Source organism: Somniosus microcephalus, chromosome 19 (genome assembly GCF_052327205.1).
Source record: "Somniosus microcephalus isolate GS21.2 chromosome 19, FLI_Smic_1.0, whole genome shotgun sequence".
In the NCBI taxonomy this organism is placed as follows: domain Eukaryota; kingdom Metazoa; phylum Chordata; class Chondrichthyes; order Squaliformes; family Somniosidae; genus Somniosus; species Somniosus microcephalus.
Genome location: NC_141005.1, coordinates 66,272,351 through 66,290,765, shown reverse-complemented (window position 1 = coordinate 66,290,765; position 18,415 = coordinate 66,272,351). Strand labels below are relative to the sequence as shown.

General features: G+C 45.3%; 1 protein-coding gene across 4 annotated transcripts in view; it reads right to left on the bottom strand.

The window, feature by feature from the left end:
- The window catches only part of LOC147104564 (peptidyl-prolyl cis-trans isomerase FKBP8-like), a 49,997-nt gene that overhangs the window by 9,345 nt on the left and 22,237 nt on the right, over positions 1 to 18,415 (bottom strand). The window contains exons 7-8 of one of the 4 annotated variants that reach the window (XM_085961959.1): positions 8,939 to 9,037; positions 1,503 to 1,612 (exon numbers count right to left, since the gene is read on the bottom strand). In XM_085961959.1, coding sequence (XP_085818085.1) covers positions 1,535 to 1,612; positions 8,939 to 9,037 — 177 coding nt within the window. In that variant the 3' untranslated portion in view covers positions 1,503 to 1,534. Of the gene's footprint in view, positions 1 to 1,502; positions 1,613 to 4,149; positions 4,698 to 8,938; positions 9,038 to 18,415 lie in introns of those variants that run through there. The other 3 variants (XM_085961960.1, XM_085961961.1, XM_085961962.1) reach the window with 3 other exon arrangements.

Genomic DNA, 18,415 nt, shown 5'->3' with positions numbered 1-18,415 from the left:
CAGCGTCAAGTGAAGTAAATCTGGCCATGGTGAGGCCATCCCTGGCGTCCCGGTCAGCAATGTGGTCGGGTGCTGATGCCCTCTGTCTTGTGCAGCATCAGTTGATTGCGGAGAAGGTTGGTGGTGTTGTTGGTGCTGCTGGTGTGCCTGGTGCTGCTGGTATTGGGGCTGATCGTGGTGGGATTCTGAGGACCAAGTAGAGATAGTTTCAAGGGCTCCGATGCAGATGGAATAGATGGTAGGTGAAGTTGAGATGACAGAAGCGATCTGTCAATGCTGAGAGAGGTTGTTCCAATGAGGTGACACTGGATACAGAGTTTGCTCCAAACACTTGCAACCTGCATAAAGCTCAATCTGTCTTCCAAATGCAGTGAGCAACAGCTTCTGACCTTGGAAAGTGAACAGCTATAAAATGGGAGCTTTTATACAACATTTGTAGCTGTCAAGTTAAGAAATCACCCCATGTTGGCACAACTCCCGACTTGCTTACCTGACGTGAACCCCGAGCAGCGGGGCAGCCGTGGATGAACTCTTAAAATCTAAAGGTGAGCTTAAAATCCTTTTTAAGTGCCTGTTAATAAGCTCTTACTAATCTAAATTGGCACCCCTGCCACTTGGTGTTGGGTCTGTTCAGCGATGACAGACCCTACATCTGGGAAACTAGCATGGAGGTGAGTTGACAGCGGGTTCCCTACCCGCTGTCAAAAAAAAATTATCCACCCGACCTGCCGCCAAACGTGCCCGCTGACCCCCGAAAAATTCCCTCCTGTGATTCTACTGTTTGTGATGATTTCTCTGATAACCACACTACATACATTTATAAAGTTAGGCAAATAATAGAGCTAGAAAGGATGATTCCAAATTCCCAGCAGGGAGATACGCATAATGGGAGCACAGGTTGGAGAACTGGGGCTATGCAGTTGTATAGCGGCATAACTGATATCACCCGTGTGCTCTGAATTTATGCCTATGGTATTGGGGCTATAGTGCTGTAGCCCTATCTCTGCCTCCTTTGAGTACAACTCCTACTGGGAGTGTGGGATGGTGGAATCACCCTTAGAGAGCAACTTTGTCCTGCCAGTCAAAGGTTAAATAACTTTTGACCAATATGACACTATAATCAGCGTGTTGTTGAGCTGTTGGTGGAATATCATTTCAGTTAATATTATTATTCATGTTGGTTTAATGTAGGACATCCCAAATAAGCCAAATCCGGCATCCTAGAATTAAACTCTAGACGTGTCAAAGGAAAGTCCAATACATTTCCGTCATCAGCTGTGGGAATTGTGACTTGAGAACTTGCCAGTTAATCATCCTTATCTTAATGTGCGCTCGGGTCCCCAAATTATAATTTTATATCTCAACTGGGGCTCAGGTCTGAGAACACACATTAAACATTCCTGCAAAATTGAACCCATTATTCAAACAGCACTTGCCCTTTATGGTCACTCTAACAATCACCCCAGCATTTGCTATTTGAAAGATTAATCAATCAAACATACCTAAATCAGTCTCTGAAAGCTTCAGCAGCTCTTTAAATCTTTTGGCATTCTTCTGGCTGTTCCTGCATTTCTGAATGATTCTTCGTATTTTTAACCTTACTATCTTCAGCCTATGGCAGTGAGAAACAAACTTCTTAGGTCAGTCCCTGTTAAGCACTAATTCATGATCGCCTAATTCTACCGACAGTTACTGAAATCTGACATTGTCATGCACATAGAACAGTTCTGTTGTGTTACCATGAAAAATCCAACACTATGCAATTGTTCAAAATGGATTCACTGGATGTGTGCTTCGCATCATCAACATGCTTTCCTTTCGCAAGCCATTAAAGAGCGTTACCTTATAATCCTCTGGGAGATGTAACAAGTCAATAATGGGAAACTGGTTCATTAGTGGTTCATGAGACAGATAGGTAGATGCTTGACTTTCCATATCTTAGAAATTTTCACCTGTCTCTTGAGAGTGATGACTCTCACTGGGGTACAGTTCCACTGATACCATGCTCCCCTCAGTACCTTGTCCAAGTGCCCATTCTTCATGTGCCCGTTTAAACAATGAGCATTGGCAAGCTACTGACTGTTTATGGTATTACAGCCAAGCTCGATCTTGTCCTCACTTGACTTACACACACACTTTCCCGGGATAGCAATCAGGAGCAGGAACATCAGCTAATTTCCCCACCCCCCACTCTGTAGCTCAGGTTACCTCAGCCAGTTGTAGTGCCCCACCTACTGCCCTGGCTGGGATCAGCTAATTCAGCAGAGGCCAAAAATCAAACTTGGAACTTTCTGATAAGCAAGGCTCAGTGCAATTCATCACACTGTTTACCCGGTTGGATATCAGGGAAGGCTGGCTTTTCATTTCTGAGTAACTAGTGTCTGAGCATGAAGAAGGCTCCACGGAAGATTATAGTGAAGGTTTCCAATACTGTCCCTTTGGAATATTGGTGTTGGTGGTTTGACTTTTTTTTCTCCAACCAAAAGATTTAAATATTGCGCACCACAAAAAGGTTGAGTATGGCATTCTTGATAATTATTCATTGAGTGCTCCTACTAAATATATAGGCCAACTGTCTGAGGTGTCTTACAGGCTACAATACAATCTAGCCTGATGACATCAAAACCACTAGGGTAAAATTTGACTTGTTTATCACATCACTGCATCTTGATATTTTGCTGCAGCATGTAACACACAAAGTGGAGCTTCTCTATTTAATATATAAAGTATGGCGGTCTATGTGATGAGGATTATAATTTCCCCAGTTAAAGTAACCAAGCAACTCATGAGAACAGAGTTGTAACTGAGATGATCAGCCTTCTGAGCATAAAGTAACCAAACTGTAGCGATCTCAATAAAACATTCTATTTGTAAAGTGCATGTGTGATATGCTTCATAAATTGTGTACATGTGGATTGTCAGATGCGAACAGGATAGGACTCTGTTTCGATGCCTTTCTTGATCAAATAACCTACCAACACACTCACCGCCGATCCTCACACATAATGAAAGGATAAGGGTGCAGAGGGCAGCCGTCACCCATAGGACTATACAGAATGGGAAATGGGAAGTACACTGTGTCAACTGCAATATCAGATTTCTGTAATGTAATCTTTATTTCCATGGGTGAGATGTGAGATAACAACAACTTGCATTTATTTATCACCTTTAATGTAGAAAAATGCGCTGAGGTGCTTAAACACCAGTGTTATGCATTCCATTTTGCGAATTGAATTTTGCCAATCATAGAATGATACTGCACAGAAGGAGGTCATTCGGCCCATCGTGCCTATGCCGGCTCTTTGAAAGAGCTGTTCAATTAGCCCCACTTCCCTGCACTTTGCTCATAGCACTGCATTTTTTTTTCCTTTTTAAGTATATATCCAATTCCCTTTTGAAAGTTACTATTGAATCAGCTTTCACTACTCTTCCAGGCAGTGCATTCCAGATCATAACACTAAGCTGTGTAAAAAAAAATCTCCTTATCTCCCCTCTAGTTCTTTTGTCAATTATCTTAAATCTGTGTCCTCTGGTTACCAACCCTCCTGCCAGTGGAAACAGTTTCTCGTTAGTTACTCTATCAAAACCCTTCATAATTTTGAACACCTCTATTAAATCTCCCCTAGTTTCGTACATTCACGACTTCTACTGGTGTGATGTCTAAAAGTAGCACCTACAGGGCAGATAGTAAAAATGAAAGCCAAGCTAAATATGAAGAATGTAGGAAAGAGACAAAAATGGTGATTAGAAAAGCTAAGAGATAGTATGAGGAAAAAAATAGCATATAAAATATATAAAGCAATAAAAGGCTCTTTATAAACACTTTAGTAATAAGAGGATAGTCAAAGTAGGGTTAGAGCAACTATGAGATGAAGGAAGCAAGTCTGCAGCAGGCAATGAGGAAATGGGAGAGATATTAAATAATGGCCCAGATTTTGCTCTCAGCGGCGAAGGAATGACTTTCGCCGTTAATCTTGCATACAGTTGCCCGGAGACTTTTCATGGGCTTGTCAGCAGGAATTTCCACTAATCCAGCATATGTTTCAGTGCAGCATTATCTCCAGGGGATCTGTGGTGTCTATAAACAGGGCAAGCAACAGCGAGGCTCTATAAAGGAAATAGCCATATTCCAAGAGATACACCATCCTATGAATGGAATTCTGACTTTATTAAACATGAAAACTGGGTTTAAAAATCTAAAAGCCTCAATGACACAGGCTGTAAACAGAATACAGGCTTTTGAGATAAGATGGGTTGTTAACACAAAGCTGTAAACACCATACAAGCTTTTGAAATGGTAATTGGTTGTTAAAACTAAAACAATGGCCCTATTGAAGCAGCAAGTTGCAGCTTCCAAGGAGTCTGCAGTTTGGGAGAAACAATACAATTACCCAGTTTAAAGTGTTAAAAACTAACACTTCAAACAGAAACTCAGAACATTAAAGAACCATATGCCTTCATAAATATCACATCAAATGAAAGACAGGAGACATAATTCTTAATACAACCAATTGAAGTAGCTAAGAAATGCATAGAACATCCTAGTTGAAGTGTTTTTAATTTACATGTTGTAAAAGGTATAAACAGAAGACTTTGTAGATATGATATCAATAGATGCACCAAGCAATCACATGGTTTTTGTATTGAACTTGGAATAACTAGGAGACACGACATCTGCTTACAACCAGCTAGGTGATCTAAGAATTGAATGGAAGCACTTCGTAAGAATGGCATCAAATAAATACATCTGTTATAACCGTTTTTTATGATAAGCTTTGAACACCTATATAGCAGACAGAATTCTGCAAGCTAACAGCTGAATTGACAGTAAGAATAAAAAGAAGTCAACAGAGAGATGACTAGAGATAATTAGCTTATATCTGCAGAAAACTTCAAAGGATATACCACTGCAAAAAGGGTATAAAAAATAGAACTTTCAAATAAAAAGTCAGAAGTCGCTGAAAGGGGCAAAGCGATTCTCTCACTCTTCAGAGGCAGGCTCTGTAAGTTTTTAACTCTTTGAGTCTCGGGGATCAAAGGGTACTTTTATTTGATTTTGATGGTTATCCTGGATTAAGAAAGAAGTAGAAATGTAAAAATCTAATGAAGTTAAGATTTGAGAATAAGGATCTCTGAGAATAAGAATTGTAAGCTAATTGTTTTTGGAACTGTTAATGTTGTGACTGAATTCACCAGCTGTTAACTACATGTTGGTTCTTTAATAAATCTTTTTTTTTTTTTTAATTGTCTCACAGAGTACTTCTGTATCAAACTCGTGAACTCAATCTCTGTACACACTGTGGTGAGGAGTTTCAGAATTCTGGGGGAGTATTCCGGACCCTCATAATATCCGGAAGGTTACAGCCTAGTTAAACTTATTAAAAGTGCTATCTGGAGGACGGTAACATCTTCAAGTTGTTTCTTTCCTTTAGGGAGAGATAGTCTGGACCTTTAGACCCAATTAAGCATCTTATAGGATTCGGCTATCTATAACTTTAGTTGAAGGTGAACGTCTGGGGAATACGCCTGATCCAGGGTAGCCCGAAAGGGGCTAGGACTAGTAATTATCTCTTCAGCTCTTCAACCAATCAGATTGAAGTATCCTCACTGAGACACGCAGAGTGCAAACCAGGAAGTGAAAAACAAGAATTACATTTAAATCATATACAGGAAGTGAAATAATGATTGGGAAATACAGATGGGATTAAGGGAGAGTGGTAAAAGACAGAAAGAAAAAGTTAAAAAATATATTTTTAATTTAATTTTTTAAAATTCTGCAACAGTAATTTTCTTCTGAGGGAATGAGACTCCATGCTTATAAAATTAATTTTTCAGGGCCAGAGAGGTTGTTCAGCAGTAATTATCACTTATTACACCATTCAAAATTCACTTACTCCTGATTGTCGGACAAGCAGTCTGACAATTTAGACATACAGTTCTGGATGAGCAAAGATTTTCTCCAATTAAATATTGGGAAGACCGAAGCCATTGTTTTCGGTCCCCGTCACAAACTTAGTTCCCTAGCCACTGACTCCATCCCTCTCCCTAACATCTGTCTGAGGCTGAACCACACTGTTCGCAACCTTGGTGTCATATTTGACCCTGAAATGAGCTTCCGACCACATATCCGCAGCATAACAAAGACTGCCTATTTCCACCTCCGTAACATCGCCCATCTCCACCCTTGCCTCAGCTCATCTGCTGCTGAAACCCTCCTCCATGCTTTTGTTACCTTTAGACTTGACTATTCCAATGCACTCCTGGCTGGCCTCCCACATTCCACCCTACGTAAACTTGAGGTCATCCAAAAGTCGGCTGCCCATGTCCTAACTCGCACCAAGTCCAGTTCGCCCATCACCCCTTGTTTGGTTCTCGGTTAAGCAGTGCCTCGATTTAAAAATTCTCATCCATGATTTCAAATCCCTCCATGGCCTCGCCCCTCCCTATCTCTGTAATCTCCTTCAGCCCCACAACTACCCCCCCGACCCCGCTCCCCCCCCCCCCACCGCCGAGATATCTGCGCTCCTCTAATTCTGCCCTCTTGAGGATCCCTGATTATAATCGCTCAACCTTTGGTGGCCATGCCTTCTGTTGCCTAGGCCCTAAGCTCTGGAATTCCCTGCCTAAATCTGTCCGCCTCGCTACCTCTTTTTCCTCCTTTAAGACGCTCCTTAAAACCTACCTCTTTGACCAAGTTTTTGGTCACCTGCCCTAATTTATCCTTACGTGGCTCGGTGTCAAATTTTTTGTCTTAAAATACTCCTGTGCAGCGCCTTGGGATGTTTTACTACGTTAAAGGTGCTACATCAATACAAGTTGTTGTTGTTGTTGATTGCACTAACCCTAACTTTTTAAGCCAACTTTAGTGCGGAATTAGTGGGTAAGTACCCTAAGTTCACGCCATTACAGTGATTTTTAGTGCCAAGTGTATTGGTGAGGACTGCAACAGCGCACCCTGTAGGGGAGCAGGGTATGTCTGACAGCAACGTCATGATTTCCACATTGAACTGCCCATGTGCGGACGGCAGAAGTTGCTGTCACATTTACCCTGTAATAACAGCGCGCGCTGATAGCCTCGCCGTTATTAATACAGCAAAATCTGGGCCTATGACTTTGCCTCACTTTTCACAGAGGAGATGGATATTGAGATTATAGAACTACCAGGGCAATTAGTTACTGGAAAAAGAAGAATATAAAAGGTATGGGGAGTGAGCAGAGATTAGACTAGGTGGCATGTGTGGAGAAAAACACTGATGTGGTCTTGATGCGACAAATGGCCTGTTTCTGTGCTGTAACATTAAGAACATAAGAAATAGGAGCAGGAGTAGGCCAATCGGCCCCTCGAGCCTGCTCCACCATTCAATAAGATCATGGCTGATCTGATCCTAACTGCCAATCTACTATCACAGAACCATCTCCTGAATCTAACAGAATTAGACACACGAAATAGGAGCAGGATCAGGCTACACGGCCCCTGGGCCCGCTCCGCTACCCACAGGGCCATGACCGATCCGAACCTAGACTCATGTCCAAATTCCTGCCTGCTCCCCATAACCCTTTATTCCCTTTACTTCTAGGAAACTGTCTATTTCTGTTTTAAATTTATGTAATGATGTAGCTTCTACAGCTTTTTGGGGCAGCATATTCCATGGACCTACCACCCTCTGAGTGAAGTAGTTCCTCCTCATCTCAGTTTTGAAAGAGCAGCCCCTTATTCTAAGACTATGCCCCCTAGTTCTAGTTTCACCCATCATCGGGAACATCCTCCCCGCATCCACCCGATCCAGCCCCTTCACAATCTTATATGTTTCAATAAGATCGCCTCTCATTCTTCTGAACTCCAATGAGTAGAGTCCCAATCTACTCAACCTCTCCTCATATGTCCATCCCCGGGATTAACCGAGTGAACCTTATTTGTACTGACTCGAGAGCAAGTATGTCTTTTCTTAAGTATGGACACCAAAACTGTATGCAGTATTCCAGGTGCGGTCTCACCAATACCTTGTACAACTGAAGCAATACCTCCCTATTTTTATATTCTATCCCCCTAGCAATGAAAGCCAACATTCCATTGGCCTTCTTAATCACTTGCTGCACCTGCATACTAACCTTTTGAGTTTCGTGCACCAGGATCCCCAAATTCCTTTGTACTTCAGTACTTTCCAGTTTCTTACCATTAAGATAATAACTTGCTCTACGATTTTTCCTGCCAAAGTGCATAACCTCACATTTTCCAGTATTGTATTCCATCTGCCAAATCTCTGCCCACTTACTTAGCCTGTCTATGTCCCCTTGCAGATTTTTTATGTCCTCCTCACTCACTATGATTCTATGATTCCTGATATCAGGAGAAAATTAGATGGTGACTAAATAAATCATCCAAGTCGAGGGTCTACACGCAAGCCTGTTTCTGGTAAATTTTTGGGGTTGAGTTTCTGTAGCGGTCTCCTGATCGTTCACCATGACTTTGGCAGAAGATCCACAGAAACCTGGGCGAAACGGCTTACGCAAAGTTACGGAGGATGATTGACGGAAGACACTACCACCCCCCCTCCCCCCCACCCCCCCTCGTCTTATGGGATATTCAACCTTGTTGTGCTGAGCAGGAGGAGTGATGTTAAGTGCTGGGGAATTGAACCCTTTGCCATTTCAGGTACCTAGTTCAGCCTGAAACACTCCCAAGCCAGTGACAGCACAGCGCGCTGCAGAGTAACGGTGTTCCAACAAAGTACCTTGCGTCATTTACTTATTGTAAGTAACACATCATTACTTAAGTTGTCTGAGGTTGTTGTAAGGTTTGCTGTTGTGTGTTGATTGGTTGACCTGCTATAGATATGAGAATATCAAAACAGATAGAAGATGTACCGTATGTGACTAGCTCATGTCATTCACATTATATAGCAAAGCAAACACCATCAGTGAGTAACTTTGAACCTACCAAGAACAGTGGACATGCATTCTCTGTTTTAGCATTGTTGGTACCTTCTGATTTTTCTGCCCACTTGTCAAAAACAAGCTTCATTTCCCTCTCAATTTCCTGCAGGAGCAAACAGCAATAGCACACGTTATATTGCCCTTGGTGATGTACAGTTTAGCAATGCTTTTTATTGCTGTAATTTACAGATATTAGGGGTCATTTTCCGACTACAAGCCCCTGGCAGGGAGAGTCGCCCACTGGCAGCACGTATCAGAAATTTGGGCATGTGGTGTGTACAAATTAATGGTTAGTAAATTGTGCGCAGTGTGCACCTAAATTTCCGATATGTACTGCCGGTGAGCAAGGCTGCCTGGCAGTAGGGCTCAGTCAGAAAATCACCCCTATTGTGTTACCATACAAGGGCAACCGAGGATTTCAAATTGATTATCAGAGTGTGAAACAGATGCAACGTCAATGTCAGTGAACTTACTGGAGGCAGAATGCTGTTTATGTACAGATCAGTACTTAGTGGGATTGGGCAAGTCCAGTGCTACTGTAATTATTTACTCTTCTTAACAAGAGCAGACAGCTTGAAGTAAACATATGGGGGTGGATTTTCCACTTGCCGCCCAGGCGTAAAACTGGCAGAGTGGAACAGCCGCCCGCTATGGAAACCGCCCGATTTTTATTGCCATTGCTGTGGCTGAAGGGAGGGTCCACTTGTAATAATATTATTCTTAAAATTGTTGAGCAAATAAGTTGCCTTTTAACCATAGGTGCCCCAGGTGAGTGTGGTGTCTGTAATATTACCTCTGGTGAGTGTGCAATCCGTGATTCTGCACCTGACAACTATGCTGTCTATGATTCTGCTGAGTATGTTTCTGTGATTCTGGTTGCAGTGAGTGAGTTCTCTGATTCTGGCCCTAGTGAATATGCTCTCTAGTGAGTGTGGGGTTTAAAATTCTGCCCCTGCTGAGTGTGGTTCTGGCCCTAGTTAGTGTGATGTCCATGATTCTGCACTGCAGTTTTGCTTTGAGCAGGGAGTAACGCCACTAGCAACGACAATGGTGATGTCAGTAATGGAAGCCGTAGACAAATCAGAACCATCTCTCATGAATGCTAAGACTGGCAGGTATGGATGCTTTGAGGTCCAGGGTCCAAGAAGTAGTCAAGACTGCTATAGGATACTGACAGGAGTAGATAATGTAGACCATGACAAGCTATTTCACTTTCTTCAGAACAGTAGAACCAGAGGACCCGGCCTGCGCTCTAAGGGGGGTAAATTCAAACCTAATCTGTTTCAGTGACCATAGGAACATAGGAACAGGAGTAGGCCATTGAGCCCCTCGAGCCTGTTCCGCCATTCAATGAGATTATGGCTGATCTGCGACCTAATTCCATATACCCGCCTTTGCCCCATATCCCTTAATGCCTATGGTTAACAAAAATCTATCAATCTCAGATTTAAAATTAACAACTGATCTAGCACCAATTGCCATTTTTGGAAGAGAGTTCCAAACTTCTACCACACTTTGTGTGTAGAAGTGTTTCCTAATTTCATGCCTGAAAAGTCTGGCTCTAATTTTTAGACTATGCCCCCTAGTCCTAGACTCCCCAACCAGCGGGAATAGTTTATCTCTATCTACCCTATCTGTTCCCCTTAATATCTTACATGGGTTTACATAGGATGTATGGCAGAGAAACAGGCCATTCGGCCCAATCAGTCCATGCCGGCATTTATGCTCCACATGAGCCTTCTCTCGTCTTTCCTCATCTAAATCTATCAGCATAACCCTCTATTCCCTTCTCCCTCATATGTTGGTCTAGCCTCCCCTTAAATGCAACCATACTATTTGCTTCAACCACTCCCTGTGGTAGCGAGTTCCACATTCTCACCACTCTTTGGATAAAAGCATTTCTTCTGAATTCCCTATTGGATTTCTTGGTGACTATCTTATATTGATGGCCTCTAGTTATGCTCTTCCCCACAAGTGGAAACATTTTCTCTGTATCCACTCTATCAAAATTTGTCATAATTTTAAAGACATCTATTAGGTCACCCCTCAGCCTTCTTTTTTCAAGAGAAAAGAGACCCAGCCTTTTCATCCTTTCCTGATATGTATACCCTCACATTTCTGGTATCATCCTTGTAAATCTTCTCTGCACCCTCTCCAGTGCCTCTATATCCTTTCTATAATATGGTGGCCAGAACTGTACGCATTACTCCAAGTGTGGTCTAACCAAGGTTCGATACATGTTTAGCATAACTTCCCTACTTTTCAATTCTATCCCTCTAGAAATAAACCCTAGTGCTTGATTTGCTTTTTTTTAATGGCCTTGCTAACCTGTGTTGCAACTTTTAGTGATTTGTGTGTTTGTACTCCGAGATCCCTTTGTTCCTCTACCCTACCTAGACTCACACCCTCCAAGTGATGTGACCTCCCTATTCTTCCTACCAAAATGTAATACCTTACATTTATCTGTGTTGAACTCCATTTGCCAATTATATGCCCATTCTGCAAGTTTATTAATGTCCTCCTGTAACTTGTTGCAGTCCTCCTCAGTATTGACTATCTCCCCCAATTTGGTGTCATCTTGAAAACTTCGATCAGATCACCCCTTAACCTTCTAAATTCTAAGGAATACAACCCTAATTTGTGTAAGCTCTCCTCGTAATTTAACCCTTGATCTCTGGGTATCATTCTGGTAAACCCACGCTGCAATCCCTCCAAGGCCAATCTATCCTTCCTAAGGTGTGGTGCCCAGAACTGCTCACAGTACTTCAGGTGTGGTCTAACCAGGGTTTTGTATAGCTGCAGCATAACTTCTACCCCCTTGTATTCTAGTCCTCTAGATATAAAGGTCAGCATCCCATTAGCCTTTTTGATTATTTTCTGTACCTGTTCATGACATTTTAATGATCTATGTACCGGGACCCCCCAAGTCTCTTTGGACCGCCACTGTTTTTAGCTTTTCGCCATTTAGAAATTACCCTGTTCTATCCTTTTTAGGTCCAAAGTGGATGACCTCACATTTGCCTACATTGAAATTGTGGTAAACCACTGTTGTTGTTGTTGTTGTTACACACTGTTGTACCTATGCATGCCTCAACATGTTTCGGCTGGCTCCACCCACACAGGCCCAGGTATAAAGGTGATTGACCTGCAGCCCCCTGCCTTCTTGGAACCCAGTCAACCACAAGAGGCATGCTCTGTTCTTTGCTAATAAAAGCCTTTAGTTACTCTCTTAACTCTCAGTCTTTTATGAGTAATTGATAGCGCATCAATTTTATTAGCAAAAACAAAATGTCGACATTTGCTGAACAGCAGGCTGCTGCACCAAACGCTGAACAGCAGGCTGCTTCACCAAACGCTGAACAGCAGACTGCTGCACCAAACGCTGAACAGCAGACTGCTGCACCAAACGCTGAGCAACAGGAGCTGCTGCGAGCCCTCAGACCAACATGCCTGGACCTAGACCCCCAAGAGGCGGGTTCGGCTACCAAATTCGCGCATTGGCTGCGTTGCTTCGAGGCCTACCTGCAAGCCTCAACTGTGACCCTGGACGAAAACAAGTTGGAAATCCTGGCCTCAAAGGTGAGCCACCAAGTTTATACAATAATCCAGGACGCGACGACCTATGCGGTGGCTATCGGTCCGCTAAAAGGGCAATACGCACGCCCGGTAAATACGGTCTATGCCCGGCACCTCTTAAGATCCCGCAGACAGCAGCCCGGGGAATCAGTGGAGGCCTTCCTACGGGCACTATGGATACTCGGCCGAGACTGCGACTGCAAAGAAGCATCAGCCGCAGCACACACGGAGGGACTGATCCGAGATGCTTTCGTTGCGGGTCTAAGGTCCGACTACTCCCGGCAGACTGTTGGAAAAGGGAGAAATGGACCTGAGAAAGGCAGTGTCCCTCGCGCTCTCGCTCGACGCTGCCCACAGGAATATGGATGCCTTCTCCCCTAACCGCTCCGCAACGTGGACGCCACAACCTTGGGTCATGGGACCGCCACCTTCAACTGCTGCTGCGATGTCCAAGGCACAGAAATGTTATTTTTGTGGCCAGGCAAAACACCCCAGAGCACGCTGCCCGGCGAGAAACGCTACCTGCTCCGGCTGCGGGAAGAAAGGACACTATGTCAGCGCCTGCAAAGGTAAAACCGCTAACGCCAGCAGCGCCGCGTGCGAACCGTGGGGGCAGCCATCTTGGGCTCCCCCAGCCGCGTGGGGATCGGGACCATGGGCGCCGCCATTTTGTCCGCCATCTCGGACGTCTCCAACTTCAACCACGGGGGACCCGGACTCAACCACCGCCTCATCTGACGACCACATCGACTCGCTCGACCATACGCTGGCCTCCGTGACGCTGGACCAATCTCTCCCTCATCAACTGTCCAGGTCCATGATGGACATTAAGGTAAACGGCCGCGCCACTACCTGCCTTTTTGACAGCGGGAGCACGGAAAGCTTTATCCACCCCGACACGGTGCGGAGTTACTCTCTCCCGGTCCTGCCGACGCGACATCGGATCTCTTTGGCTTCCAAAGCCCAGTCAGCGGACGTCGGTGGCTACTGTGTAGTGACCCTTTCAGTAAGGGGCACAGAATACAAAAATTTTAAACTCCTGGTCCTGCCCCATCTTTGCGCTGCCGTTCTACTGGGGCTGGATTTTCAGTGCAACCTTAAGAGTGTCACATTAGCGTACGATGGACCCCTCCCCCCACTCACAGTCTGCAGCCAGCAGCTTTTAAATCGCCCGCCGCGCACCATTTGCAGCCTCTCCACCCTTAAAGTCCCCCCCCCCCTCCTTGTTCGCTAACCTCACCCGCGACTGTAAGCCCATCGCTACCAAAAGCAGGCGTTACAGTGCCGGGGATAGGAGCTTCCTTAAATCCAAGGTAGCGAGACTCCTGAAGGAAGGGATTATTGAAAGTAGCACCAGCCCATGGCGAGCACAAGTGGTGGTAGTGAAGACTGGCGAAAAACAGCGCCTAGTTATTGACTACAGCCAGACGATCAATCGCTACACCCAGCTAGATGCATACCCACTCCCCCGCATATCTGACATGGTCAATCAGATAGCACAATACCGGGTGTTCTCGACGATTGATCTGAAGTCGGCATACCACCAGCTCCCCATCAGGACTGAGGACCGCCAGTACACAGCTTTTGAAGCTGACGGTCGTCTCTACCACTTCCTCAGCGTTCCCTTCGGCGTCACCAATGGGGTTTCAGTCTTCTAACGGGAGATGGACCGGATGGTCGACCAGAACGCGCTCCAGGCCACTTTCCCCTATCTAGGCAACGTCACCATCTGCGGCCGCGACCAGCAGGACCATGATGTTAATCTAGAGAAATTCCTCCGTACGGCCCAGCGGCTGAACCTAACATACAACAAGGACAAATGTATGTTTCGTACCAAGCGCCTTGCCATTCTTGGCTGTGTAGTGGAGAACGGAGTCATCGGCCCCGACCCCGACAGGATGCGCCCCCTTATGGAGCTCCCCCTCCCCCACTGCCAAAAAGCACTGAAGAGATGCCTAGGATTTTTCTCGTACTATGCGGACAAAGCCAGACCCCTCATCAAGTCCACCTCCTTCCCCCTGACAGCAGAGGCCTGTGCAGCCTTCACTCTCATAAAAGGAGATATTGCGAAGGCCACAATGCACGCAGTGGATGAGTCCATCCCTTTCCAAGTGGAGAGCGACGCTTCCGACTTTGCCCTAGCTGCAACCCTTAACCAGGCGGGGAGACCCGTGGCCTTTTTCTCAAGGACCCTCCAGGGCCCCGAGATTCGACACTCCTCTGTCGAAAAGGAGGCCCAGGCCATTGTGGAAGCTGTGCGACATTGGAGGCATTACCTGGCCGGAAAACGATTTACCCTGCTCACTGACCAGCGTTCAGTAGCTTTTATGTTTAATAATAAGCAGAGGGGCAAAATCAAGAATGACAAGATCTTGAGGTGGAGAATCGAACTCTCCACCTACAATTACGATATCTTGTACCGGCCCGGGAAACTCAATGAGCCCCCAGATGCCCTATCACGTGGTACATGCGCCAACGCGCAGGTCGATAGACTGAAGACCCTCCACAATGACCTCTGCCACCCGGGGGTCCCAAGGTTTTTTCACTTCATCAAATCCCGTAACCTGCCCTACTCCATCGAGGAGGTCAGGACCATGACCAGGAACTGCCAAATCTGTGCCGAGTGCAAACCGCATTTTTATAGGCCAGACAGAGCAAGCCTGATCAAAGCCACGCGCCCCTTTGAACGGCTGAGCGTCGATTTTAAAGGGCCCCTCCCCTCCTCCGACCGCAATGTGTACTTCCTCAACATAATTGATGAGTACTCCCGTTTCCCGTTTGCCATCCCTTGCTCAGACATGACCAGTACCACGGTCATTAAATGTCTGAATGACCTCTTCACCTTGTTCGGTTTCCCTAGCTATATTCATAGCGACAGGGGCTCATCCTTTATGAGCGACGAACTCCGGCAGTACCTGCTCTCGAGAGGTATCGCTACAAGCAGGACCACCAGCTACAACCCCCGGGGGAATGGCCAGGTGGAAAGGGAGAATGCGACGGTCTGGAAGGCAGTCCTTTTAAACTTGAAATCTAAGGGCCTCCCGACCTCTCGCTGGCAGGAAGTCCTCCCTGCGGCGCTCCATTCCATTCGGTCACTGCTCTGTACAGCCACCAATGCTACCCCTCACGAGAGAATGTTCTCCTTCCCCAGGAAGTCCACATCGGGGACCTCGTTACCGACATGGCTGACTTCTCCAGGACCCGTCCTACTGCGGAAGCACGTGAGGTCCCATAAGACGGACCCCCTGGTCGAGAGGGTGAGCCTCCTCCATGCCAACCCTCAGTATGCTTATGTGGTGTACCCGGACGGGCGGGAGGACACAGTCTCCATACGAGACCTCGCACCTTCGGGTGCTCCCGAAACACCCCCCTCGCCATCCACCACTACCCACGCCTACCCCCAGTACACTTACGTAGCGTACACACGAGATCTCGCACCTTTGGGTGCCCCTGAAACACTACCATTGCCATCCACCACTACCCACAACCCAACCCCGCTAGACGGCATGCCGCAGCCCCAGGACCCGTCATTGGCCACCCAACCACTCAATGAGACGCCAGACTCAACGTTGGATGCTGCACCATCACCGCCGCCACCACGACGATCAGGACGGCATACAAGGCCACCTGATAGACTTACTTACACGAACCTTTAGTACACTTCACCCCGCCGGACTCAATTTTAAACAAGGGGTGAATGTGGTAAACCACTGTTGTTGTTGTTGTTGTTGTTACACACTGTTGTACCTATGCATGCCTCAGCATGTCTCGGCTGGCTCCACCCACACAGGCCCAGGTATAAAGGTGATTGACCTGCAGCCCCCTGCCTTCTTGGAACCCAGTCAACCACAAGAGGCATGCTCTGTTCTTTGCTAATAAAAGCCTTTAGTTACTCTCTTAACTCTCAGTCTTTTATGAGTAATTGATAGCGCATCAGAAATCCATTTGGCACAGTTTTGCCCATTCACCTAATCTATCGATATCCCCTTGTAATTTTATGCTTTCATCCACACTGCCTACAATGCCGCCTATCTTTGTGTCATTGGCAAATTTGGATATGTGACTTTCTATACCATCATCTAAGTCATTAATAAATATTATTAATAGTTGAGGCCCCAACACAGATCCCTGCGTGACACCACTAGTCACTTACTGCCAATTAGAGTACCCACCCATTATCCCTATTTTCTGTCTCCAGCCGCTCAGCCAATTTCCTATCCAGGTTAGTAACTTGCCTTCAATTCCATGTTTCTACCTTAGTTAGCAGTCTCTTATGTGGGACTTCATTAAATGCCTTCTGGAACTCTATATAAATAACGGCCCTGAAATTAGGATCGGGAGCTTGCCGCGCGTGCAAGCCCCCGATGTTCACTTACCCGGCGCGCTGACATTTTAATTCTGGCCCACATTGCATTTCCTCTCACTGGCCCGCTTGAGGTCCTGCCGCGCTGTGTGTGCATGACCCAGCGGCGTACTTAGTGCGATGAGCCGGCTGGGATCACGTGAGCACAGGGCAACCAATGGAAGGTTGCAAAAGTTCATTCATGAGTTTGACAGTAAGAGCTGTCAAACTCATGAAAACTCCTGGCCCCAAAACACTACTTAAACCTGAAAGAAAATTTAAAAAAGCATTGCACTACTTAAATGAACCATAAAGAACTCTGAAAAACTATTTTAAACAATAATTTTAAAATTTGAAAAAAAAAATTATATAAAAAATCGGGGCTAAAACTAAACTTACCTTACTGTAAATTCTTTAAAAGTAACAAACCTGTGGAAAAAAAATTCTCAATTGTATTAATAGACCACTTACCTGTAAAACTAAGTACTTACGTGTGGTTTTTCAATGCGTAAATACCGAAGGCCTTTACACACGCGCAACTCTCTAAAAATAGAGGAAATCCAAGTCGCACGCGCTGCCCGATACCGCGCACGCATTCAGCCTCTTAACCCCTTGGGTCAGAGGACAGGAAATGCCGGTTTTCAGCGCATGCGCTGTGCATGCTGAAAACCGGCAATTCCTCCGGGCACACGCCTGAGTACCTCGTCCTTACTCACGCGTTGTGCCCGGAATTACTGGGCCAACATCTATAGACATTTCCCTATCCACTACTTTAGTCACCTCTTCAAAAAATTCAATCAGGTTTGTCAGGCTTGACCGACCTTTCACAAATCCTTGCTGGCTCTCTCTGATCAACTGAAAATTTTTGAGGTGTTCAGTCACCCTATCCGACAACAGATGCTCTCTCACCATTCTTAAATAGCGGAGTGACGTGCACAATTTTCCAATCTAAAGGAATGGTTCCTGAGAATTTTGGAAGATTATAGTTAGGGCATCTGCAATGTGCTCACCTACTTCTTTTAAAATCCTGGGATGAAAACCATCTGGTCCTGGGGATTTGTCACTCTTTAGTGCCATTATTTTCTTCATTACTGTTATTTTACTTACGTTAATTTTATTGAGTCCCTGTCCCTGATTCAGTATTAGTCTCCTTGGGATTTCCAGTATGCTATCCTCTTCCGCTATTGTAAATACTGATGCAAAGTTCAACATGTCCGCAATTTCCTTATTATCATTGACAATATCACCGCTTTGAGTTTTCAAGAGGCCAGCGTTGCTCCTGACCACCATCTTTTTCCTAATATAATTGTAAAAACTCTTTGTATTGGTTTTGATATCCCTTGCAAGTTTCTTTTCATACTCCCTTTTTGTAGCTCTTACTATCTGTTTTGTGACCCTTTGCTGTTCTTTGTATCTTTCCCCTTCACTAGGATCTGTGCTATTTTTTCCATTTTTGTACGCTTTTTTTTAGTTTTATACTGTCCCTTACCTCTTTAGTCGTCCTGGCTGTTTTTTTTGGCAAGTCGAGTTCTTGCCCCTCAGGGGTATAAACTGGTTCTGTAT